Source organism: Pelodiscus sinensis, chromosome 27 (genome assembly GCF_052426305.1).
Source record: "Pelodiscus sinensis isolate ZL-2025 chromosome 27, ASM5242630v1, whole genome shotgun sequence".
Lineage (NCBI taxonomy): Eukaryota > Metazoa > Chordata > Testudines > Trionychidae > Pelodiscus > Pelodiscus sinensis.
The window spans coordinates 14,409,794-14,435,868 of record NC_143078.1 but is presented as its reverse complement, the minus strand read 5'-3'; the positions used below and the strand labels follow the sequence as shown (position 1 = coordinate 14,435,868).

At 63.0% G+C, this 26,075-nt stretch overlaps 1 protein-coding gene across 10 annotated transcripts in view; it reads left to right on the top strand.

The window, feature by feature from the left end:
• The window catches only part of NAV1 (neuron navigator 1), a 227,319-nt gene that overhangs the window by 175,752 nt on the left and 25,492 nt on the right, over positions 1-26,075 (top strand). For 9 of the 10 annotated variants that reach the window (XM_075910183.2, XM_075910185.2, XM_075910182.2 and 6 more), the window contains 2 exons: positions 24,717-24,855; positions 25,398-25,695. In XM_075910183.2, coding sequence (XP_075766298.2) covers positions 24,717-24,855; positions 25,398-25,695 — 437 coding nt within the window. Of the gene's footprint in view, positions 1-12,367; positions 12,568-24,716; positions 24,856-25,397; positions 25,696-26,075 lie in introns of those variants that run through there. The other variant, XM_075910192.2, reaches the window with a different exon arrangement.

Sequence of the window (26,075 nt, the reverse complement as noted above, 5' to 3'; positions counted from 1 at the left end):
TTTCACGCCCAGCTGCTCAGCCAATCAGGGGAGGCCCCTCCAGGCCTGGAGCCCTTTGATGTGCAGATGGAAAATCCCAACCCTGAGATCCTCCTTGGAGAGCCTCCCCCTAATGGGGAACAGTCCCTGGACAGCCCCCCCCCCCACGCCCACAACATGAGCTGCCCCCCGCCTGGAAAGCGCTTCCCAGGGCAGCTCGGCACACGACAGCTGGCTTGGCCAGTGCTTGTCCCAGGCCTGCTGGAGGGGGGGCAGCTCGGTCAAGTGGACTGACCGCAGGGCTGGGAGTCGGGCCCTGGAGCCTGGCCCTCGCTTTGCGGCGGTATGGTACTGTGCAAGTGTCTGTGCCTCAGTTTCCCCTTCTAAGGTGCTTTCTGATCCTTGGGTGGGAAATGTCATTTTGCAGTGGGTGGACTGACCATGGGGCTGGCCTTTGCTTTGCTGCGGTGTGGTACTGTGCACGGCTCCGTGCCTCAGTTTCCCCTTCTAAAGTGCATTGCGACCCCTGGGTGAGACGTGTCATTGTTGCAGTGGGTGGACTGACCATGGAACTGGGAGTCAGGAGCCCTGGAGCCTGGCCCTTGCTTTGCTGCTGTCTGATACTGTGTAACTCTCTGTGCCTCAGTTTCCCCTTCTAAAGTGCATTGCGACCCCTGGGTGAGACATGTCATTGTTGCAGTGGGTGGACTGACCATGGAACTGGGAGTCAGGAGCCCTGGAGCCTGGCCCTTGCTTTGCTGCTGTCTGATACTGTGTAACTCTCTGTGCCTCAGTTTCCCCTTCTAAAGTGCTTTGTGACCCTTGGGTGGGAAATGTCATTGTTGCAGTGGGTGGACTGACCATGGGGCTGGCCTTCGCTTTGCTGCGGTGTGGTACTGTGCACGGCTCTGTGCCTCAGTTTCCCCTTCTAAAGTGCATTGCGACCCCTGGGTGAGACGTGTCATTGTTGCAGTGGGTGGACTGACCATGGGGCTAGGAGTCAGGAGCCCTGGAGCCTGGCCCTCGCTTTGCTGCTGTCCGATACTGTGTAACGCTCTGTGCCTCAGTTTCCCCTTCTAAAGTGCATCGCGACCCCTGGGTGAGACGTGTCATTGTTGCAGTGGGTGGACTGACCATGGGGCTAGGAGTCAGGAGCTCTGGAGCCTGGCCCTTGCTTTGCTGCTGTCTGATAGTGTGTAACTCTCTGTGCCTCAGTTTCCCCTTCTAAAGTGCTTTGTGACCCTTGGGTGGGAAATGTCATTGTTGCAGTGGGTGGACTGACCATGGGGCTGGCCTTCGCTTTGCTGCGGTGTGGTACTGTGCACGGCTCTGTGCCTCAGTTTCCCTTTCTAAAGTGCATTGCGACCCCTGGGTGAGACGTGTCATTGTTGCAGTGGGTGGACTGACCATGGGGCTAGGAGTCAGGAGCCCTGGAGCCTGGCCCTCGCTTTGCTGCTGTCTGATACTGTGTAACTCTCTGTGCCTCAGTTTCCCCTTCTAAAGTGCATCGCGACCCCTGGGTGAGACGTGTCACTGTTGCAGTGACAGAGCCAGCCCAGTGCATGCAGAAAGGAGACAAACACTTTGCTCCAGACAGCAGGGAACCTGGGAGAGCTGGATTTCTCAACCAGCCCTTGCGCGTGGCTGGACAAGCTACACTGCGGGAGCCTCTTTGGCGCTTTGTGAGGAGCCAGCCATGGCTGGGCTCTGCACACGGTGCTCCGGGCACTGCCCTGCCCCTCCCCCCCCACCGTGAGCTGGGGAGCACGTGGACAGTGGGGCCGTGGTGCTGGGGGAAAGGGCAGACTCTGGACGCCGGCTCAGAGCCCCAAAGCAGAGCCGGCAGGCCTGCGGGGAGAGTGGGGGAAGCAAGGTTTCCTGGGGAGAGCCGGGGCACGGTGGCGGGGTGTCCTGAGTGCCAGTCCAGGCTCTGTGTGTGCATGGGCTGGACACGCCTCTTGGTGTGCCTCAGTTTCCCTATCTGAATATGGCTGTTCTATCCGCGTGTCGGTTTGTCAGGCATTTCCCTGTGTGCGAGGGGGGATGGGCCCTGGGCAGCGTGGCTCTGTGGGATACCCGGGCTCCTGCTCTCCTGGGGCGCTGGCCTCAGCAGTTCTGCGTGGCACGACAGCCACGCCACATGGTTCACATTTGCCGCTGAGGTCATGGCCACAAGCGGGTAAGCGCCGGGCTCGTCTGGGCCTCCCCTCCCTGCCAGAGCTTTCCCCGTAGAAATCAGACCCCGCTATTACTGCAGACCTCGGCGGGCAGCCCGGGGGGAAGGGAGGAGAGGCTGCCTGCCCAGAGGCTTTGTGAGGGCCGGCTGCGCAGCAGAAAGGCTGGAGCAGTGTGGTTCCTAGGGGAGTCGGGATCCTGCTCGGAGCAGGGGATGCAGATCCCGGGGCCTGCATCGTCCTCTCTGGCAGGACACCGGTGGGGGCTGCAATTAACCACCAGCACCTGCGGCACAGCCTGGCTGGGCTGGAAGTGGGAGCCAGGCTGGGACACCCAGGCCAAACCCCTCTGGGCCGAGGGGGGCGACGTCTCCAGGCTGCGGAGGAAGCGCCCGGCGTGGGGCGCGGGAGGGTGCCGTGTGCACCTGGTGCCAGTCATCGAGCAAACACTTACAGGCTCTCGCGAGTGGCCATCGACTGTTGGATTAGCTCCTTCACCTGAATGTCACATCCCTGGCTTGCCCCAGTGTGGGACTAGGCAGCACGGCCCGGACACAGCCCCTCTCCCCGCCTGCGGGACGCGCCGAACTGAACCATATCAGCACCGAGGCCTTTCCGTCTTACTGGCTGGGGCAGGCTGGGCCTCGCTAAACAGCCCAGTGCGGCCACGCTCCTCCCCGAGACCCCTCCTGCTTCCCCTCGCCCTTGGCCCTTGCGCAGGCAGCCTGCTGGGGCTACTGCAGCCGGGAATTGGGGGGGCTGAGGCCACGCCACCTGGTGCTCTGGGAAAGGGGGGGCTGGGGATACTGGGGGGCACACACCCACACACCACCAGTCCTGTGTTCAGGGGCCAGGCGTCTCTGTGCTGGCCCCCCATGCTTAGGGGCTAGGGTGGGCAGGCAGGCGGAGGGAAGGGGGACTCCAGCAGCAGAAAGGGGGAGCCCTCAGGTGGAGGGGCAGGGCTGGGTGGGGGTTTCTAGCAGGCCAGTCTAGGTCAACAATGCACTAAGAAATCTGCCTAGACGCTGAGCATCAGGCCTTGTCAGTGGGTACCAAAGGCCGGGGGCGGGGGAGGCTAAGCCTCCCCTAGCCCATGGCATGGCCCCACCCAGGTCCTGCCCATGCCTCCCCCACCTCTCCGAGGCCCCATCTTCAGTCCCCCTTTCCCCTGAAGTCTGCACGGGCTCAGCTCCGACTGGTGCAGGGTGGCTCGGGGAGACCTCGGTGTCAGGCCAACCAGCACAGCTGGCTTGACTGGGGTGGCTCGGACCAGCAAAGCTGGGGCAGGCCCGTGGGGGCTTCTTCGGCCACGGGAGACTCGGGGCTCCCATGGACGGGGGGTAGCTTCCCCAAAGCGGGGATTCACCCATCGCGCAAGGCATCGGGGCTGGGCGGCAGGTGGTTCCCCCGTCCTCGGGGGATATTCAACCTTGCAAATGGGTTTCCTGTCCCAAATGGGGATGAAAAGTCAGAATCTCCCCAAATGGCGTGAAACAATGATCCAGAGAGACGAGTTGGTTTGGGGCCAAGGAAACGTTTCATTTGGGTAGTTCCAACATGTTTCATTTCGTAACGAACAGTTCCCAGCCTCTGCGAACAAAGCGCTGCACTCCGACCCCACGAAACGTTTCCTTTTGAAAGCCTCGGTGTGCGGGGCATTTCGTTACCATCCCGCCTTTTTTGACCAAATATTTTGCAAGTCAGGCGTGTCGGCGAAGCAGCAATGGCTTGCAGACCTGTTTAGGACCCGCCCATCCCGGTGTCCGTGTGATCCAAGGAGGGGGTGACGTCTGGGCGGCTCACCCATGTGTCAGAGCCCCGGTCTACGCACCCGCCACTGGAGATTCTACTCCGTTTGTTTGGGAGCAGGCAGATCTGGGTTCACTTCTGGCTCTGCGGTGTTTTCTAGGGCAGCAGAGTCAGCTGAAATCAGAGATTTCGCACCACCCCTGCCATGTTTCCAAAAGGACGCCAACCCGAAGCAGAGGAATTTCTCCCCCTCCCCTCCCGCCATGGCCTGGAGGCTAGGTGGGGATTTCACAACAGAGCTGGGCCAGAAACAGCCAAATCCCCTCCCTGGGGACCCTGAGTGATCAGCCCCCCCCAACTCTGCCCTTCCTCCCCAAAGCACTAACCGTTCCTCTTAGCCCAGCTGAGCCGGGCATTTGAATGTGATTGGCTCCCTCTCAGCCAATGGCCAGAGACATGAGTGGGGGGGCTAATGACCCCCCCACTTGCTCCTCCCTCCAGCCACAGACCCCCTAGTGGGTAAGCTAGCAGCTCTCTAGCAAATTACCCCCCCCCCCCTGCCTCTCCAGCCCCTTCCCCTCCTGGCAGGATTTTTGAATGCAAACATGACTTCCTTAACCCTTTCACTTCCTGAGTCCCCCAGCCCACCTCAGGCCCTGCCTTTGCTGCAGGGAGCACCGAACCCGTGGGGGCTGCTACTGCGGGGGGCCCTGTGCGCGGCCGGGAGGAGACCTGGACTGGGCGAGGACTCTGGAGAAAGGGAGTGGAGCCCAGCGGGTGGGTCACTGGAGTCAGGAGCCTCCGCTTCTGATTCTGGCTCTGCCGCTGAGCTGAGGTTGGTGGGGAAGCCACGTCGCCGCTTTGTGCCTCAGTTTCCCCTTGTCTCTCTTGTCCAGTGAGATCCGGCAGGGATTGTCGCGGTAGGTGCTGGGCCAGCCCCTAGCACAGTGGGGGGTGCAGGGGCTACTCTGCTCCCGGGGCAGCTTTTCAAAAGAGTTGTCGGAGCTCAGAAGTGCAGGGACCGCTGACTCGAAATCCCCAGGCCTCTCTCTCTGCGCGCCACTGAGCACGTGGGAGGCGTTGGAAGCCTCCTCTTGCAAAAGCAGCCTCTGGTGACCGGGAGCCCGGTTTGAGACATTTCAGGGCGTGCGGGGTGGGAGGGGACATGCCTTACAGAGCCAGGCAGACTCCAAGGGATGGGACCTCAGCTTTGTGTGCTAGTCCCAAGGGCCAAGCCGTCCAGAGTCTGTCACACCCGGGAGGGGTGCGGCGGGCTCTGTGCTGCCTGATGCACAAGGATCCTCGGCACGTGGAGCGTTCCCCGATTTGCCGTTTGTTAGCACTCTGGGGGGAGCGAGATGTTTGGGGAGCGAAGGCTCGGCATTTCAAGGACTCTGTGTGTGCGTGTGTTGGTGTCTATGTGCCTTGTGTATTTGTGTGCGTGTGTGCATGTGTGTATGTGTTTGGGTGTTCATGTGCGTGTGTTTGTGTGTATATATGTGTGTTTGTGTGTGTGCATGTTTGCGTGTATGTGTGTGCATGTGTGCGTGTTTGTGTGTGTGCATGTTTGCGTGTATGTGTGTGCATGGGTGTGTGTGTGTGTATATGGGTGTGGGTGTGTCCGTGTTTGTGTGTATATATGTGTGTTTGTGTGTGCATGTTTGCGTGTATGTGTGTGTATGTGTGCCTGTGTGTGTATATGTGTGTGGGTGTGTGCATGTTTGTGTGTATATATGTGTGTGAGTGTGTGTGAGCGCTCATAGACACACACACAATCCGAGTGTCAGGCAGAGTTCTCTGCAAAGCCTCAGGTCCATGCTAAACAGGTGTCCCCGGCTGCCGTGTGCCCCAGCTGTCGCAGCCAGGAGGCTGTGAAAATCCGCCCTGGCTTCCAGCCACCGAGCCGAGTCAGGCTCCTCCTCGCTGTGCAGCAGCCTGGGGAAGGGGCAGGTTCTCCGAAATGCCCTGTCCTCCCAGAAAAGCCCCACATCCCAGGGGCAGGTGGGGTGCACCCGGCCTGGCCAGCCCACGTGCCCAGGCCCGATATCTGTCCTGCCTCTGCCTTGATGGTGATTGAGGTCGCAGGCAGAGGGTCCCTGCCCCGCTTGCCCCGCATGTCCACTGTGGCCTGCCTGGGCATGCGGGCGGGCCCGGGCTGCAAAGGCTGTGACAAGCAGGCCGTGTGCGGGAGCGTGGCGGAGCCGAAGGGCCGGATTCTGAGCCGGGTTGCGCTGGCGATGTCTCGCCCCTGAGCTGGAGGCCGGAGACGGAGCCGTCTTCCTCTCTCTGGAGTCTGATCCTCTTCCAAATACATCAGGGGGGTGTCCCAGAGGGCTCCCCTGGCCACCGTCCAGCGCCCCCCGCTGAGATCCAGAGGAGAGGCCGCTACTTGGGGGCGGGTGGGGCGGGACCCACATGCAAGTCTATTGGCCGCACGGAACCCGAGGAGCACAGAACAGCTGTGGGCTGGGGGTTAGGGCCGGCCGCTCACCGCTCCTTTCCCGATTTCGCTGCCCTCCCCCGCCCCGCCGGGGCGATCGCAGCAGGCCGGGGCTCTGCCCGGAGCCCGATCGATGGAGCTGGCTGATTTACGCGGCAGACAAAGGGCTCGGCTCCGGCGGCGCGTGGGCAGAATGCAGAACTGCGCCGGGGCTCGGGATTCCTTCCGCGCAAGCTTGGATGCGCAGGGCTGCGGCGGCTCGTCCCTCCCCGTGCTGCCGCGGCTCTGAACGGTGGCCAGGCATCTGCCAGGCCAGGTCTTCTGTTCGACTTCCTCATCCTAGTGCTGCTAACAGTGCGGGGGAGGGAGGAGTAGTCCAGGGAGAGGCAGTGCGGCCTAGGGGGTAAGATCCTGGCCTGGAGCCTAGGACCTTTGTCATTCACCTCTTATGGGACATGTCTCTTCCTTTCTCTGTGCCCGCCTCGCCTCTTGTCTCTTTGGGGCGGGAGCTAGCTGGCTGCATCTGTGCACTACCTACACAGCGGGGCCCTGTCTCAGCTGCACTGTTACCATTATACAGATCTATGCACTGGGCTGCGTAAGGTTCACAAAGCTGCCTGTTATGCATGGGGAAACTGAGGCACGGACCCGTGACGGACTAAGAGCTGCTTCACGCCCTGAATTAACACAATGGCTGTCCAGTCACACCTTTTGTGAGTTCAGTGGCAGGATGGGGGAAAGCTCCCCCTTTATTCTGATACGACGGCATCCTGTTCCGGTTTGGCTGACGTCGATTCTTGTCATTTCAAGCTAAGCTGAAATCGGTCCGCGTCTGTATTGAGATCGGTGCCTGTCACCCTGGTATCGGAGCACCAGCCAGGCCCCATCAATTACAGTAGAACCAAGAGCGTCTACACACGGGTGTGCCCCAGTCTAGCTGACCTGGCTTTGACGGTGCTGTGAAATTAAACTAGTGCCGCTGTACATGAGCACACGGCCGATGCAGGAATTCAGCTCTGGGGAGTCACCGGGTTTGACTGCACAGCAAAAAAAAACCAACCACATGCCCGAGCCTGTGTCAGCTGCTGTACGCTCCCAGAGTTTGCTCTGCTGGGCTAAAAACAGCAGTGTGGATGTTAGGGCTGGAGCCAGGCTCTGAAACCCATCAAGGAAGGCTCTGAGGTTGGATCTTCCTTGTGTCGTGTAGACATACCCAGTGAGACCCCTTTGGTCTTCTGGGGCAGTAAGCTGTTCTCTTGGCCATGTCCGGCACGTGGGTGGGTGGGGGGGGGGGAGCGGGTGTGTTTACAAACTTCTAGAGGACAGCTGATCCCCGGGGCCGCCAATGGCCCATGTAGCTCTCCTGGCTCTGACACCGTCTCTTTAAGGTTCCGACGTCTTCATTTGAGCTCTGCCCCACTACGCCAGCTGTGGGGGGGCGGGGGAAGGGGGCAGCCTGCCAGCTGGAAGGGAGGGGGTGGGAGAGAACCATATGCTGTGGCGGGGAGAGAGACACTGCTCCAGGGGCATGCTAAAGGATGCAGCCTGTTCCAGAGTAATCTCTGGGAAGTCTGGGCCTGGCTGGCTGGCGTGTGTAGCGTGTGTAGTGTCTGGCGTGTGTAGTGGCTGGGTGGTGCATGCAGAGCAGCCACGCAGTTCGCTGATGTGGTGGTTGTACACAAGGAGACGTCAGGAGACAGGCTGCCTGCGGGGGGTGGGAATGTCCTTGAACGGGGTCAAATCGTGGAGTAGCCTCCTGGGGGAAACGGGCAAAGTTCCGTCATTTGACTCGTTGTGGCGCCCGTTCTAGTGCGCTGTGAGACGGCTTCCACCTTGCCCAGAGGTGGCTGCATTTCACTGAGGACGGGAGGAATTCTGGGCCACCGGAGTTGCTGCCCCATGTAACAACGCCTGTGTGACACTTTCCCCCCAGCTCTTCGGGAGAATGAAGTGCAGGAGAGATGTGGGTGACCCGCTGTAGGATGCAATTAGAATACAGAGACGGCTGAATAAAGTCCTGGTTTTCCACGTTCCCCACTGCACTTCAAAGTCAGGATGGGAGCCGGGTGGGGATTTTATCCTCGCCTCTGTGACTCCCATTAATTAGAAAAGGCAGCAGGGCCTAGTGGGTAGAGCACTGCATCGTGCCTCAGGAGGCTGAGGTTCTAATCCTAGCTCTGCCATTGGCGTGCTGGCTGACCCCATGCCTCAGTTTCCCCAGCTGTAAAAGGGGGGTGATGATCCTGATCTCCTTTTCAAAGTGCTTTGAGAGGTAGTGCTAGGAGCAAGGGGCAGAGCCCTGACGCACTCCAGACGGTACGTTACTAGAGCAGCGTGCATTACAGCGGGTGAAGGTGTGGGCCCCCTGCCCCCTGTTGAGATCAGGGCCTGGTTGTGCTGGGTGCTGTACAGACACCTAGTGAGAGACAGGCCCCACCCTGGATATCTTATGATGGAAACAGACAAGGCAAACGCAGGGTGGGAGGGGAAACTGAGGCACAGAGAGGGGCGTGACTTGCCCAAGGTCACCCAACAGGTTAGTGGCAGAGCTGGGCGGAGCGATTACGTCTGCCGGTCGTGCGCGCTCCCCTGCTGCCCCAATCTCGCCTAGCGGGCACTGCCTACGCCGCCTCGTGTCCCAGCGGCCTTCTGGGCCGAGCACACTCTGACATCCCAGGGCAGTGCTCAGAGGCCTGCGCCAGGGGAGAGACTGACTAGGCAGCGGCTCTGCTCGGTGTCGCCGGAGGCTGCTGGGTGTTAGCAATATCCCAGCGCCAGAGAAGCTGGCGCTGCTGCCGTGCCACAGCCCAGGTGGCTTCATTCCCGCCTGCGGGTACCGAGAAGCGGCGCGCTGAGGGGGGTGTGGGCTGCAGAGCCGGGGAGCTGGGGGACTCTGTCCCTCGCTGGTAGGAGCGGATGCTGCTGCCCCCCGAGGGGCGTGTGCTATGGTGGGAGTCTGAGCCCAGTTTCCCACGGACAAGTGTCCGGACTGCAGAAATCACCGGCCCCCATGTGAGCAGTCTCAGCACAGGGCTCCAGGGGGTTGTCCGGCTCTGAACTGGCGTGGAAGCGGGGCCGTGTGTGTGGGGAGCTCGCACTGCCCCGTGCCAGGCAGGACCGGAGGGAGGACTTGGCTTTCCGGGGCTGTCATGCCAGCACCTTCAGCGGCAATAAGTCACAGCCCTGCAGGCAGGCGTGTACCCTCGCAGACATGGCTCACGCCCCCACAGGCCAGCGTGTATGTATATGTACCCCCGCATGCACACGTCCATGGGCTTGCACAGCCAGCGTGCATGCAGGCCTGTATGCAATCCCCCCTGCGCGTGCTTGCAGGCACCCGCGTACCCTGACATGGTATCCACACGCCTAGGCCAGGGCACGCCCTGGACACGTGCCGGCAGGCCTAACGCACTGGCACTGGCGCGCTGCTGGCGAATCGGAGCACTCTGCCTCTCTGAGCTGACAGCGGGGCCCACCCCGCCCTGCCTGCTTCCCCAGGCTCCCTGGTAAACACAGCCGAGCCCCACTGACAGGAGCAGAGACCCGCTGCTGACCCCAGGGAAGCCCAGTTACTTATTTTCCAGCCACAGGGCCTGTTCTGCGGGGCTCACAGCCAGGGCTTTGCTTGTGCTTCAGTGAACCCCTCACACCCTGCTGGGGAGCTCGACCCACAGACACTCCCCCCTGCAAGAAGTGGGAGGGGTAGGGCTGCAGAGGACAAGGCGGAGATCCCAGGTTCCTTTCTACCCCGCTAGGGCAGGATCCCGCCACGATCCCGCTCCACGCCGTTCTGTGGGTGTGAAGAGGCTGGGTTGCTGTAAGGCCTGGCAGAGCCATTGGAGCCGGGGCAGCCGCGACCCCCACTCTCCGCCTTTCCCCAGGCCAGCTGCTGTGCACTTCCCCCATCGTGGCCTGGGTGCCCCACTTTGGAGATACAGGGATGGGGGAGCTAGGCAGAGATGTCAAAAGGGGGCAGTGGAAGAGGCTGGCAGACCCATCAGGTCGCTGGCTGCCTGTGCCCCCATGCTCACAAGCGGTTCTCCCGAGGGAGCAGAGGGCGGGGAGGATCCAGTCTATGGTCTTCCAGGGCCCTGGTGGGACTCTCGGGTTTTTAGCTTTGCAAACCCAGGATTCTCCTGAAGATCAAGGCTGAAAATCAGAACCTTGGGGCAGCCTGGCGCTGCGCGTGTCTGGAGACACGACACCTGGCGGAGTCCAGTCCGAGCTGCGGGGTCCTCCGTGTGGATCTTGTGCTCTGTCCCCGGCGTAGTGAGGAGGGAGGGGGCCCAGGGGCCTGCCCCAGACACTGGCTAGCAGCCCCAAACCAGCTGTTGCGTTTGCATTTGTGTGAGAGTCATCTGCAGCCCCCGCAGCAGCCGACAGCCTCTGTCCATCTCTCCTCCCTCACACCAGTGACCCCTCCTTGTTCATGGTCCCCTGACGTGTCTCCCCGTGGGTCCGTCTCCCTTCAGCCTGCCTACGCCACCGCCGGGGCTCACACCGGGAGCCTGGTATCCAGCCCTGCTGGAAGTTAGAGTATGACTGTGACCTCACGGAGGGCCAGCTCCAAGCCCTGAGCATCCTAAGGTGGTTGCCTAGTTTGGAGGGGACAGAGCCAGGGTGGGATCCGACTGCACCTCTCTAGACACTGGGTCCATGATTCTCAGCTGGCCTGGGTCAGAATGGGCGGCAGGTTGCTATGGGCACTGTGTGTGTGTGTGGGGGGGGGGGGGGGATGCAATGAAAAAGGGGTAGCCTTATCAGCAGGATGTAAGAACTTCAGAGCAGCCAGGCAGGGTCAGAGCAAAGATCCATCCAGGCCAGTGTCCTGTCTGCCGACAGTGCCAGGTGCCCCAGAGGGAGTGAACAGAACAGGGAATTATCAAGAGACCCACCCACCCCGTTTCTGAATTCCCAGCCCCTGTCAAACATAGGCGTGGGACATCTTCCCTGCCCATCCTGGCTAATAGCCATTGATGGGCCTAACCCCCATGCATTTATCTAGCTCTTTTTTGAACCCTGTTAAAGTCCTGGTCTTCACAGCATCCTCCGGCAAGGAGTTCCACAGGTTGTACCTTGTGTGACGAAAACTTCCCATTGCTGTTTTAAACCTGCTGCCTATTAATTTCATGTGGTGGCCCCTAGTTCTTGTGTTATGGAAACAAGCAAATTACTTTTTCCTTATTTACTTTTTCCACACCAGGCATGGTTTTATAGACCTCTCTCCTATCCCCCCTTAGTCTCCTCTTTTCCCAGCTGAAAAGTCCCTGTCTCTTTAATCTCCTATGGCAGCTGTCCCATAACTCTAATCATGTGGCCCTTTTCTGAACTTTTTCCAGTACCGAGGTATTGTTCTCCATGCAAGATTCAAGTGAAGTGGGGGACCCACTGGATTTAACCCTGTTGGTGCCAGGTCCCCCCCTGGCTCGCTGGAGGAGAGGGGCGAGTTTGTGGCTGTGCAGCTAGTCATAAGGCCAGGGGGAAGGTTCTGTTGCTAGCTGGGGTTGCACAGACCCATGCCTTGCCGGGGGATATGGGAGGCCGGGTTCAATTCCTTGCCCTGCCGTGCACCCCCTGTGTGGCTGTTGGCCTGTTGCTGAGCTGCTCTGTGCCTCAGTTTCCGCATTGATGAAGGGGGGATAATAGCAGTGCCCTGGTTCTCCGGGGCTGCATGGGAGTCAGTATGAGAAGCAGGGGAGTGGGGGGAGGGGGTACTGCCAGCGGCTCAGACCTGGGTTACCCCAGTAGGAGGGGACAGAACAAAGCCCCCCGGCTGCTCGGCCCCGCAGAGCCACGCTGCCCGTGGGCGCTGTGCGTGTCACGCGTGGGGCTGCTGGGCTGGGCGCGGACGCTGCCCCGGCTGGGGGGGGGGATGCAGCCCGGGCTCCCATTGCCCCAGCGGGGGGCTTCTCGGGCCGCAGCCCCGGAGCCGCAGCAGCAGCCCTTTGTCTGCCGTACCTGCGCCGGGTGTTAAAGGGGCCGCTGCGGGGCGGGCGGCGGCGCGGGGGGAAAAGGGGCACTGCCGCTTTAAGGAGCGCGGAGCGCGCGGGGGAGGAGCAAGGACCGCGGGCAGGGGCTGGTTCCCGGCTGTCCCCTCTCGCCCACTGCATGCGGCGGCTCCCCGGCCGGGACGCGAGCGCTGCCGGGCTGGGCAGAGGCGGAGATGCTGCACGCCCCGGTGCAGAGAGCGGGGCGGGCGCTCCGGTCGGGGCATTTGGCCAGCAGGTAAGGGGGCAGCGCCCATCCCCGTCGCCTCTGGGCGTCCCTCCCTGCAGCCGGGGGTGACCAGGGAATCCGTCCTACGCCTGCGGGCGGGCTGAGCTCCGGCAGGGCGGTGCGGTGCGGTGCGGTGGGGGTCGCTCTGACAGCCCCCTCCCGTGTGCGCTCGGGGATCGCGGGGTTCGGGGCTGGAAGCCCAGGCGGGTGGGGGACCCCCTCCCCCCAAAGGGCGCGCTGCCATTCTGCGGTGCAGCCCTCGGTTCGTGGAGCTCGAAGCCGGGAAGCGGCCTCCGGGGGCGCGTCCCATTTTGCGCCGCAACGGCCGCATTTCCCGAAGTTTTCCCTTCCCCTCGGCGGCTCAGATTTGCTCCTCAGCCGGGCGGAAACTCCCCCGTTGGGTTCAGCCCCGTTTGCAACCGGCCGTGTCGGGAAACGCGCAGAAAAAACCTCCCTGGGAGGAAGGAAGCGGCAAATGTTTTCTTTGAAAAATCTGCACCGATACAATCACGCCCCATTGCAGCCCCCCCATTGCACACGCCCCCCCCCCATTGCACACGCGCACACCCCCCCCCCTTTGCAGTCCTGGGCTTGGGGGTGCAGGCAGCTCTGCCTGGCTCGTGCAGCGGGCTCGCGGCTTCCCTTCCCGGGGAGCGCGGTTGCATCCGGCTCCGAAGCGCCCCTCCGCGAAATGCAATAGCTCAGCAAGTTGCAAGAGGCGCGCGAGCCAGGCAGCCCAGCGGTGCAGAGAAGGGATTTGCAATCGCTGGGGAAGGGGCGAGCTGCCTTGCTGCTTGGCTTGTGCTGCAGGCAGAGCTGGCCCAGCCACGGGCAGGAGGCTGGCTGGGCTGGAAAGCCCCTGCCTGCACCGGGGCAGGCGGTGTGGGGCGCTAGGGGCAGGGGCTGGCTCGGGATGGGGGAGCTTTGTGGGCACCCTGCAGTCTGGTCTCTTGCTGGGGGCCTGCTCCCTGCTCTGGCCCCGGGGCAGGACTCTGGCAGTTCAGGGGGGCAGGTGGCTTTGCAGACAGAGCTCTGACTAACACCCCCAACAGTCCTGGCGCCCGAGTCCGGCCCTGCCTGCCAAGAGGGCTGGGAGGAATCACCGGGCCAGCGGGTTCCCTGGAAGGCTGGGGCAGAATCGCTCCCTGCAGGGTGTTGCCTGGACTAGTTTGAAGTGGAGTTTGAACGCTGAGTTTGACTTTGCCTCCCCGGCCCGGAGCGGCCCTGACAATCGCTGTGCACCACACCCCTCTGCGGGGGTGAGTCCCACGGGTGCCTGCCCCTTGTGGCTTTGGGGTGCCAGTCGGACCAGCGGCTTGGGGTGAAGCTCCCTGCAGGCCGCGGTGGCCGCAGGAAATCAGGCGCGGGCCCTGCAGCCCCTCTGTGTTGAGGGCGCCCCCAGGGGAGTTGGAAGGACTCCCTGCGCACGTTTGCTGGGAGCCTGCCACACGCCTCTCCCGCCTGCTCCCCCTTTGCGGGCGTGCCTGCACCCAAGACCCCCACCCCACATCCAGCAGGAGTCTGCAGAAGTGCAGGCCGCTTGGCAGCCCTCCCTGTGCACCGGTATCCTCGAACCAGCTGGGCACCAGTTCCCCACCGGCACGGGACCTGGGCATTGCTTGGGGGGTGTTTGCCCCTGGCTGTGTGCAGTCCAGGGCAGCAGGCCCAGCATTGCCCCTCTCTACAGGGGTGAGCAAAGGGAGGCGGCTGAGCTCCACTAATTCCCAGGGGGCGGGGAACCGAGTGCCAAGGGCCTGCGAATGGTGCTTCTCCCTTCTGGAGGTGACTTGCCTTGCAAGGCCGGGGAGGCGTGCCGCAGTGCCCCCTGCTGGGGGCCAGCGTCACACACAACCCATCGCGGAGGCTCACCCTGGCAAATGGTTCCGTGCTTGCCCTTTGAGCCAGGCTCTGCAGGGAGGAAGTGGGCCGTGCCTGGCCTTGCAGCCTGGGTTTTCCTGCTCTCCTGTGCAAGCCAGGCCCATGCCCTGACGATGCCCCTGGAGCCTGGCCTGCAGAGCTCCCGCCCGCACCGTTCACCTCCGCTCTGCCCGGGCCCACCTCCGCTCCCCTCCCAGCTCTGCTGTCCCCCCCCCAGTCTGGATCTGCAGGCACACCCCCTGTCTCCCCACCCCAGGCCTGCTCGCTGCACCTGCGTCTCCTGTTTGCAGCAGAGCAGCCTGCCCGTGGGATCTGCTGAGGCTGGTCTTCCCCAGCCGAGGCACATGCGGGGTAGGAGCCGGGCGAGGACGCTCACGGGAGGTTTGGTAACTTGGCCCCCTGCCATCCTGCTAAGGGGAAGCTGACAGGGTGGGGTTGTTCAAGCCTGCACCTGGAAGCAGTCTCAATGTGTAGCTCCTGGTGGCATGCTCCTGCCAGAGCACTGGGGAGGGGGGACGGCGGCAGGGGAAGGAGAGCCCCAGGAATCGCCAGCCCCCTGGATTACCTGAGCACCGGTAGCCTGCTTGGTGTAGCAGGAGACACAGGCGTCGGCATGGCCCCTGCCTGGGACACATGCCGGGAGTTCGGTGAGAAGCTGACACGGACGTGCCATGGGGGGAGCAGGGGCTGGGGCCGGCAGGTGTGCATGGCCACGGCCCACCTGGAGAGAAGGCGGGGCCAGTGCAGGGGCCCTGCCTGGATAGGTGGAGGTGGGGGTGTCAGGCTGACGGCCGCAGCAGAGAAGGGGGCACACACGGGAGACGGGAACCCGTGCGCAGGTGAGGCAGCGGGGATCAGGCTGATGGGCAGGAGGTGACTTTGGCAGGGGCCGTGTGCGGTCAGCCGACCCCTGAGAGTCGGATCCCTGCGATGAGAGGCTGTCCCAGTTCCCAGGCTGTTCAGACTGCTGCAGGAGGGGTGCAGACCTGGGACGTGCCCCCCCCCCCCGAAGTCCCTGGCCCTCGGCACCTCACAGAATGTGCTTTCAGCATGCGGGGACAGGAGGCATGCAGGAGGAGGTGGGGTGTCGTTGTTCATCTCATCCCCCAGTTAAGGAAGGGGTAACTGAGGCACGGACGGGGGGGCTGTGATTTGAATGAGTAGGTGGCAGAGACAGGAACAGAACTGGCGCAGGGCACACTGGGGTGCTGCAGGGCTTTGGGCTGGGCTGCAGGAGGGGCGAAGCTGCTGGTCAGATGAGCGACAGGATGGTCCCGTGGCTGGCTGCGCCCAGGCTAGGGGGGCAGGGCCGTATTCGGGGCTGTACAGGACCCTGCACAGCAAGAGGCCCTTGGAACTCACTCCCTGACTGCGGCACAGTCCCGCCAGGGGGCAGTACCCCATGCCGGGCAGGGGGATGGGAGAATGCCCTGCATGTCCTGAGCATCTTCCAGCCCCAGGCGTCTTGGTCTGGGATGACCCCGGGGAGAGGGGCTGCTGCAGCCGGGTGGCAGGGACTCTCAGGCTGAGATTTTTCTTATCCTACCAATGGGGCGAGGAATGGAGGAGAGGGGGCGGTCCACATCTGCTCAGTGCCATGGTTACAGGCAAAGGGGTGTGACCGCAGGCCATTACTAGAGCCTAGGGAGAGAAGCGGGATGGAATCTAGTTGCAGGGAGTTCCACAGGCTGATTATCTGTGCCGGAAAGCATCCCCAAGTGGCCTGGGAGGCTGGTAGCTATGGAGTCTGCACTCCATGACGTGCATGCCCTATGTCTGAGCGTCCTCGGGGTTGTGTCAGGAGCCAGAGGGGCGGAGCTCAGGCCCTGCTACCCAAAGGCAAGGCCACGCCTGGTGAGGGGTCTCTGGAGTTGCTCTCATGCGGCCGCAGGGGAAGTTTTGCAGCTGTGGAAATGCCTGTTTTGTGTAGTCAGGTCAGAGGTCTCCAGTCTCCCCTTGGAATGAGTCAGAGAGTTGTAGATTTCTAGGAAGTGAGCTAAGAAGCGATGAGTTGAATTGATATGGCCCTGGCCTGGACTAGCAGGGGGCTGTGAGTAGGGATTAGGGGGCAGAGCTGTGGGACCATGGGGGCAGGGCTGTGTGTTGGAGGGGCATTGGCAGCTGTAGGGTTTGGCTGGCTCCAGCGTGGGTGGGTGGCTCCAGCCCGTGTGTGTGTATGTCACGCTCGTGAGTCCTCCGGAGCAGACAATCCCTGACTTTCCCAGTGACCACAAGGAAGCAAAAGGGGGCCAGACCCATTCCCCACCACCCCTTTTTGCAGGTTGCCGGGAAGCCAGCGCAGAAAATTGCGGTGCTAATGGAATTGTCCCTTAGCTCCGGCAGTAGCAGTGAGCCCAGCCGGGGCGATGGCATCACGCTGTGGGAACGCCGGCGCGGCTCCTGAACCCAGATCTTGAGAGCGTGTGAATTGCTTGGGGGTTCTCAAAGGAGACCGTTTATCCAGGTCTCTCCTGGACTCAGGCTCCTTTGCGGTGGGCCCTGAATGTTATTTATAAGGGGTGTTATGGCAGCTCCAAGGAGCCCCAGTCCTAGACTAGAGCCGCTGCGCTAGGTGCTGTACGCACATGTTTAGGCACATCACGTATTGGGTGGTTTCTGTAGACCCGGAAAGCCATTGTGCAGGTGGGGCTGCTGCATTTCTGGGCAGGGGAGCAGTTGCGAGCCAATTGGATTTCCTGGTCTCTCCGTTCCTCCAAGATGAGGCTGAATAGTTGTGGGAAACTTCTCCTACGTAGGTTCTTCACCTAGGGTTCAGAATTGTCCTTTTTCATGTTGGCTTAATGGCCCCCTCAGTCACATTGGGCTCATTTCTGGGTCCTGTCTGGATGGCTGCAAGTTTGTGACTGGCTGAAATCTGGTTGCAGGGAGTTCCACAGGCTGATGGCATGTGTCAGAAGGTATCTCAAAGAGGCCAGTGGAGCTGGTCTGGCCACACTCACTGGTAGCTATGGAGTCTACACTCAACGACATACCTGTCCTCTCTCTCAGCCTCTTCTTGGGGTTACTCCCAGCGATTAATTGGGGAGTCAGAACCCCTAGCTCTTACTTAGCATTTTCATCTGTAGCTCTCCAAGTACTTTGCAAAGGGCAGAATCATTATCCCCCTTTTATATATATGGGGAAACTGAGGCACAGGGAGAGGCAACAACTTGACTAGGCCAGTGGCAGATCTGGGGATAGAATTAGGTCTACGGAGAATAATAAATATCAAGGACACTCCTGCCACACATCCTTTCTGCCCAGCTTTGTGATTGTTTCAGGGCTCACAAAAGAGGATGGTCTGGTGGTTAGGGCTCTAGCCTGTGACTTGGGTGACCTGTGTTGAATTCCACGCTCTGACACAGCCTTCCTGTGTGTCCTTGGCAGAGTCACTTAATCCCGCCGTGCCTCAGTTTCCCATCTGCCCAGTGGGGCTTGTGGCCCTGCCCTGCCTCCCAGGGGTGTGTGGGGATCAAGACATGACCATGATGAAAAGGGCTGGGTAAGAGCTAGGGATGGGTGTCGTTTTCATGGGTTGTCACTGGGATCACTCCAGGACAGGGAGGCGCTTACCAATTGCAATGGAGCAACCAATGCCGTTCCCTGCGTGTTAGTGCCAGCGAATGGGCTGGCTCCTGCTGGCCGTGCCCGCCAGGTGACGGGGAGTTTTCTGGTGCGGCTCCTACCCCTGCGGAACTAGGGGTCTGTATGGGATGGTTCAGGTGCCCTGAATGCTTCCCGTTGTGAATGTGTAACACGACCGCTACCCTGGCTCAGGGGCACATGGGGTGACAGTCCCCAACTACGCAGAAGGGCCCCTCTTGTGTCCTGTGCCTGCCCCATCCACCCACAAAAACGGCGTGGCCAGGACTGATGGTGAGCCCTGTGTCCCTGCCCCATCCACCCACAAAAACGGCGTGGCCAGGACTGATGGTGAGCCCTGTGTCCCTGGGGTCTGATGCTGTTCCCAGAGGCCTTGCACAGCTGCTGCCCTCTCCCCCCGCCAGGCATCGGGTGTCTGCTTCCCAGCCCGCACCGGGGGGGCGTTGTTCCTGGACCGATCTCCCTGGCCCCCGCCAATTAATTCCTCGCGAACTCACAGCTCAGGGGCACGGCATCTCTGCCCTTTCCATAGGGGTCCGCTTGTTCCCCGGCCGCTGGTGGCTGAGTCCAGCAGCCCGCTCGCGCCGGGCCGTTCCACGCCGCAGACCCAGAACGGGCAGACAGCAGCCGGAGTTGCTCTGAGGTCGAGGGGCAGGCTGGGAGCAGGGGAGTGTGTGTCTCGGCGGTGCTGCTCCGTCGGAGAGGAATGTCTGTGCCGCACACGCAGGCCGGATCTCTCCCTTCCCGGCCCTAGTGTGGCCCCCCTGCAGAGCATCCTGTGCGTCCGCCAAGGGCTCCGCACGGCCCCTGCTGCGGGGGGCTTGGCACAGTGCGGCTGTGTCCGGGGCCCTGCGCGAAGGGGTAGCCAGAGTTGAAACCCAGCCGCAGCTATAGATGGCCAGGGGCCAGGATGCTACTGCAGCTCTCCTGCGGCCTTCCCAGGCACAAGGGGTACCTCTCTTGGCCAGTGCAGCAGTACAGACGGGATGGAGGGCTGGCTGGGGCTGATCCGGATTCCAAAGCGAGAGGCACAGGGCCTGGGATCTCCACCCTGCGTCATGTCTGGGACACGGTGCATTGGAATGCCAGCCCAGGTGAGCGGCTAGCGGGTGCGCGGCACCTCTCAGGGAAGTTCGCAGCTCCGTCCTGCCCCCCCCCTCCTCTTTCCGCATGGCCGGCTGGGCTCGGCCCAGGGCGACACTGCGCTCCTTGTCTCCCCCCATCATCTGTCTCCAGGCGGGGAGGGAGCCAGCTTCGTGCCGGTGCTCCTCCCGCGCCATGTGCTCCAGCAGTTGTCCGGACAGCTACAAACGGCGCAGTGTCCGGGAGACCGGCCGCGCTGGCTGCCCGCCAGGCCCCCTTTCCATCCGCTGGCAGAGCTGGGGCGCTGGGAGGGGGCTGCGTGTGATAGACTGGAGCTTGGAGCCAGCACTGGCCTCGCCTTGCAGCCCCAGCGACCTTGAAGAGCCCTCCAGCCGCTTAACCTGGCGGTCGGGAGCTATTGCCGGCACGTGCCCAGCTGGCGGGCGAGTGCTCCCTTAGCTGGAAAGGGCTCCCCCTGTTTGCCTGGGGGGAGCTCAGCATTGCACACCCCCAGCTGTAATGGGGTGCACGCTGGGGTCGCTGCACCCCGCTTCTACAGGGGTTTGGCTTCTCACTCACCCTGGCTTTGATGGGAGCGAGGAGGCTAACTCCTCAAGTGTCCTGGACCCTGTGATCAGGCTTAGCATGCAGGCAGCCCCCAGGTGCAGGTCCCTCCCAGACCCAGTGCTCTGGGTCACGCTCCCCATTTGGTTGCATGGGGCCTCTAGTGTCTACCCTGAGAGACAGCCCCTACTGACTCAGAGCCACGCCTACCTCTGCATCACCTGGTCTGTCAGGTCCCCCATCCAAGCGCTAACCCACTGGGTGCTGCTTAGCTTGGCAGAGCCGACACCATAACAGCACCGCCGAATAGGAGTGCAGAGCAGGCTTCCTGAATGGGTTAGGGTGAGGATTGCTGCCCTCTACTGCATGGGATTGGCTCTGCAGCACTGTGTGTCATAGGCCCTGTGTTGCTAATAGCATAAGGAGATTCTCCAGGAGCTCAAGTGGCAGGGCCTGTGCTTTGGGAGTGGGAAGAGCTGCATTACCCAGGGCTGTGACGTGCAGTGTACGGACCGCAGGCTTGTGAAGGGGCTTAAAACTGGACTGGACTGAAGGAGCCATGACCCACTGTCCCTCCCTCCCGTACGGGCCAGGCCTTGCTCAGCCTGGGTATCCCATTGTGCTTGGTGCTGTACGCACACCATCCCACCCGCTGCTTGGGTTGTCCCTGTGTGCACCGCCTCCTGGCTGGTACCCTTCCACCTGCAGTTTTAAAGGCAGGGGGGTGGGGGAGGTCTTTCCCCTTTTCTTCCCTACTCCCCCTTGTTGGGGAATAGAAGACAGAGCCAGGGGTGTGAGCCCAGACCACGCGCTGCTGTGTGACAACGGTCCGTTTTAGAGCTGGACGGAAGGGCGAACGTCTGTTCCATGCCATTTCTACTGTTTCAGCATTGGCTTCCATCGCACCCTAGAGAAGAGGGAATTCTCGGTGGGATAGGAATTCTGGAATATTCCCGAGACCGCTGAAGCGTCTCCTTCCGGCAAGGCAAAGCCGGTTTGTTTGGGTGAAGTGAAAACATTGGAATAGAATTACAGATATTGGCCCGTGGTTGATAGGATCTGCATGTACGCATCGGGGAACATTGAGTCGTGTTTTTCTGGCCTAGCCAAGTCCCCAGGAACTACACGCTGCATGGAAGGCCGATCTCTTTGATGAAACCGTCCCCAGAAAAACGCCAAAGTCCCACAAAACGTTTGGATTTTGACAGACGTGCATTGGAGGGGGGGAAACGTTTCCGTCCAAAACGCTCTGCCTAACTCTCGCAGGGGGCACCCAGGAATCTGCAACGTGGCTCGGCTCCAAGCTCACCTCCGCGTGGCTAGTGATGCCTCGTCCCTGGTAGCCATCGGTCCCCGTGCCGTTAGGGGAGTCGTTGCACGCTACAGCGGTGCACCGAGCCCTTGTGTTACACGAGCACGGGGGGCTGCCGCTCCAAAGCACGTTTTCCCGCAGCAGGCCAAGTTCTCAGTCCCTGGCTGTCAGCTGGCACGAGCCGCCGCCCGGAAAGGCACATTGTGGCCATTTCCAGCCCTCATGGTTGCCTGGGATTCAGGCCGGCCACTGGCTGTTATATCTTGGGTAGTGCCTGGACCCATTGTGCTCGGCAGCAAGCGGCCAGTCTCTGCCCCAAAGAGCTCACAAGCCCCCCAGGCTGTGACCAGCCCACAAGCCCCACCCCGGTAACCCTAGCGGAGGGAGGCGCTGATGGGGTCATCGCTGTGCATTGGGAGGGACTCTGAGCAAACTCACCCCCTTGAGTGTGCCCAAGGTTGCCTCATATGGCCCTCCGGGGGGGGTGTCAGGCCAGCCGTGCCCAGGGTGGACTGAAGGAGCCAGGAGGTCCCCCAAGTCCCAGTCCAGTGCCTCTAACCACTAGCCCACACTTCCTTCGCGCACATACGAGAGAATACTGCCCCCCCCCCCGTTTCCTGCCCTAGCCAGCAGGGGGCAGTATTCCTCCCCCACCACCCAGCAGGGGGCAGTATTCCTCTCCCCCACCTCCCAGCAGGGGGCAGTATTCCTCTCCCCCCTCTCCCCCACCACCCAGCAGGGGGCAGTATTCCTCTCCCCGCTCACCCTCTTCCCCTCCCCCCGATCCCTGCCACCCCCAACGTCTCGAGTGTAACTTTCCCATGGGGAAGTGGCTGGTGCGGCGAGTCGGTTCCTCCCGGCACAGAGAAACGAGCGAGGGGCCCTCCGCATTCCCAGCCGTCTTTGGGGGAAGATTTGCTTGAGGTCACCCAGCGTCCCCTGATGTTTTTATTTTGCGATCCCTGTGACAAAGGGCCGTGCTGCCACGGAGAGGGGAAGCCACAGAAATGAGGAACCAGCCCTTGGAAGATGGGCGCTGCCAGGCTGGCTCAGAGCTAGAGTCCAGACCCTGCGTCAGAGGCCAGGGCGGGAACCCGCCGGCAGGCAGAGGTGGGGCGATCTACCTCCGGGTAGGTCTCACGTCTGGGCAGCTATCCCCCCGACAGCGAGAAGCCAGGCTGCGGTGAATCCAGGCCTGTGCCCCCGGAGCTGAGCTCTGCTCCTGCCCCAGTGGCCAGTTCCCTGACTGTGAGCGGGGGGGGGGGGGGCTTTGCAAAGTGCTTTGAGATCAGGCGCTGCTGTGTGCGAAGGAAGTGTGGGCTAGTGGTTAGAGGCACTGGACTGGGACTCGGGGGACCTCCTGGTTCCCTTGGGCAAGTATCTTCGTCTGTGTGCCTCAGTTTCCCGTCTGTACAGCCGGGGTAACCCCACTGCCCAGCCTCAGAGGTTGTGATGTGTTGAGCTACTGCAGTAAGGGGGCCGGAGAAGTGGGCGGATAGCTAACCAGTGTGTGCATAAAGAGGGGCAGAGTGACCCTGGCTCTGATGGGCCGTGGGGCGGGGACGCAGTGCCTGGCTTTAAGGGCCCTCAGCCTGGGGGAGGTGCCAGCTGCGAGGATCAGGGAAAGGCGAGCTGTGTGGCTCCAGGGCAGGGCCAGGACTGGCATCCCCGGGGACGTGTGGCAGACTCGCCCCCTGCCGGCCCCCAAGCAGGGGGCAGGGTCACGAGGACGCCCAACCGCGCCTGTTTTCGGAGCACGTGGGAGGCAGTACCTGATCACGGCCCCGCCTGCTGGAGAAGTGAAACCCCGCGGCCGTGCCCAGCTCGCTGGCACCGCTGTGAAAGCCCCGAGCGGGGAATTCCTGGCCCACAGCTGGCGCCTGGCATGGCGGGTGAGCCGCATGGGAGAACCGAGGCACAGGCTGGGGGTGCTAGCCCTACGTGAGGCCCCGCCACACTGCAGCAGCTGTCCCGGAGCAGGAAGCCGCTTCCTTCCGTGACAGAAATGGCCCCTTCTAGCGCATCTCCGTGGCGCTTGCAGGGCGGCGCTTCCTGCCGCTTGGCCACGGCCCCGGCCCCTCTCCGGGGACCCTCCTCCGGGTGCCCCTGGGCCCGCCCTGCTCCCCCTCCGGGCGTGTGCACGTGGGCTGAGCAGACGGATGGGCCCTTGTGCCATCTCTCCTGCGTTCCCCCCTCACAGGGGGCCAGGCCTCACCCCCCTTCCGGGCAGCCACAGGGGCTCATGTGCCCCTAGGTTTGAAAGGGCCCGAGCCCAGCTGAATTGGGGGGGGCAGGAGGCTGCCGGTCTGGACGGGGCTCCCGAGGCTGGGCTAACGGGTCAGGGCTGGCGGCGTGGGGCTGTGGAATGTGGCCAGTGGCCATGGGAGGTCCAGACTGAGCCCCACGCTCCCAAAGGCCCGAGCTGGCTGGGGGGGGGGGGGGTGGGTCTCCAATGCAGGGTCCTGGCTGTCGCCAGATGCGCCCAGTGCTGGGGCTCCCCGCCCCCGGCTCCACGTGTCCTTTCCCTCCTCCCTGCCCAGACGCCTTCCGGCGCCTGCGGGGGCCTCGTGACCTACTCAGCCGCTGACCTGAAAGGGAGCCGTGCTCATTGGGGGGGCCGCGGGGGTCCATGGCCGGATGGGCCTGTGGGAGAAACGGCAGCTGCCACCCCAGCCCGGGGCCGCCCGGCCTCGCTCACTGCGGGCAGCCGGGAGACGGGCTTTTCCGCACGCTCGGCTGAGCCGGCCTGCGGGGGGGAGGGCGGGGGGGGGCACCAGGACCTGCCGCCCGGCTCCCCCCAGAGCGAGTTCTGCTGGGCAGGGGCTTGGGCACCCGGGAGGCACCGAGCTGCCCTGCCCCGGCTGCTGCCTGGCAGGCCGGAGAGCGCTCGAGGCCAGGTGGGCGCAGGAGTCTGCCTGGGTAGCCTGGCCGCGGGGGGAGGCCAGAGGGGGCGGGGCTGGGGGTATCCGTCTTGGGGCTGCTCTCCCAAGAGCTCAGCCCCCCTTGGGACGCCGATAGCTGGTTTGTTCCAGCCCTTGGCAGGCTCCGCTCTGTTGGCCCAACAAGCCTTCGTCCAGGGCATGTGCCCCCGGAGCTAGCCCCTGCCCTGCCCGGCACTGGCCATGCGGGCGGCTGCTTGGGGGAGAGGGAGCCATGGGCAGCCCCCTACCGGGGGGGGGGAGTGATTTCCGTGCGCAAGGGGGTCTGTGGGTCAGCTGGAAATGTAAGACCTGCTCTAAACATCCCTGCGGCTCCCACCTCATGGCCTCCTGCTGGGCGGTAGGAGGAGATCCCGGGATATGGGGCTGCTCAGGGCCCTGCGGCGCTTCGGGTGCCCCTGAGCCACCCACCCTGCACCTTGAGCTCTGCGGAGGGGCCAGCAAGGTCCAACAAGAGTCAGCCGGGTGCGGGTTAACCCTTGGGCTGCCGGAGCGCCGCCTGTGGAGCGTCCCACTCCCTGCTGGTCTTCCCGAACTCCCAGCTCACGGCCCATCCGGGAGAGCTGCCCTCCAGCGAGGGGGGACCACCAGGCTGCTAGCAGGGAGCTTGTTTGCTCCTCTCCGAGCCTCCTTCTAGCTCTTGAGCCAGGCCCAGGCCCGAGCTGCAGATCCCGGAGCTGGGAGGCTTGGGTGTGGGGCTCCCCCGGGGCGTGGCTGTGTTGTCTCAGGGAGCCCTGGGGGGCACGGCAGTAACGCTCTCCGTCTCTCTCCTGCGCCAGCTGGGACGAGAGCAGCTCCATTAGCAGCGGGCTCAGCGATGCCTCCGACAACCTCAGCTCGGAAGAGTTCAACGCCAGCTCCTCCCTCAACTCCCTCCCGTCCAGCCCCACGGCGTCCCGGAGGAACTCGGCCATAGCGGTACGTGCCGGCGGTCTGTGCCCAAAGGGGGTGGGGCCAGCCGGCCTAGCAACGGGCAGACCGTGTCCCCAGTGGGAAGGGGAAGCGTTGGCCACATGGGCACCTGCTGGCTGAGAACTGGTCTGTGACCTGCCATCTCACCCCACGTGGGGCTGCAGGGGGGCAGCTGGCTTAGCCCCACTGGCTCCAGCTAGGCTGCCCTGTCTGCTGTAGGTTACTGAGGCCCCTGGGCCATCAGAGTGTGGGGCTGGTCCTCTCCCTGGGAGTTAGCCTCCAACCCTGGGACAGGAGCCGAATGAGAGCGGCCTTTGTGGCCCTGGCACTGGGGTTCGAGTCTGGGCACCTGGGGTCTCTTCCTGGCCTCCCTGCGTGGTCTCTAGCACTCTGCAGCGGGGGAAACTGAGGCACGGAAGGGGACAGTGGTGAGGACGCGCCGCAGGTCAGTGGCAGAGCTGGGAAGAGACCCAGGACCCCGGTCCCTCCCCGGGGCGGGCGGGGTTGGCGGAGAGCGGCCCCCTCACCCCTGTCCCCGCCCCGCGCAGCTGCGCACGGACTCGGAGAAGCGCTCGCTGGCCGAGAGCGGGCTGAGCTGGTACAGCGAGGCCGAGGAGAAAGGCCCCAAGAAGCTGGACTACGACAGCGGCAGCCTCAAGATGGAGCACGGCTCCAAGTGGCGGCGGGAACGGGCCGAGAGCTGCGACGAGGCGCCCGCCAAGGGAGGCGAGCCGAAGAAACCCGTCAGCCTGGGCCCGCCGGGGTCCCTGAAGAAGGGCAAGACGCCCCCCGTGGCGGTGACCTCGCCCATCACCCACACGGCCCAGAGCACCCTCAAGGTGGCAGGTGAGGCTGCAGCAGGGGGCGCAACCCCCCCCCTCAGGCTGGGCGGGTGCAGGGGGCGCACCAGCCTCAGGGCCGTGGTTGGGCCCGGTCTCTGGATTCGGGGCGCCCCCTGGTGGCTGGTGCGGGGATCACGGCAGCCAGCTGCTCTCTGAGCTGTAGGGCGGGGCAGTCGATCCCCAAGACCAGTCTGGGGATGGGAACGGTCTGGGGCCTTGTAGGGGTCGCACGCCCCTCCCTGGGCAGGAAGCGTGGGGGGGCCCAACCCACCGAGGGGTCGCCCAAGCCATGTGCATGCAGCTGTCCCTGCGGGGCACCTTTGGCAGCTCGCAAAGACCAGTCCGTCCCACCTGCTCGGGGGCCGTGCTGGCCGGTTCCCAGCC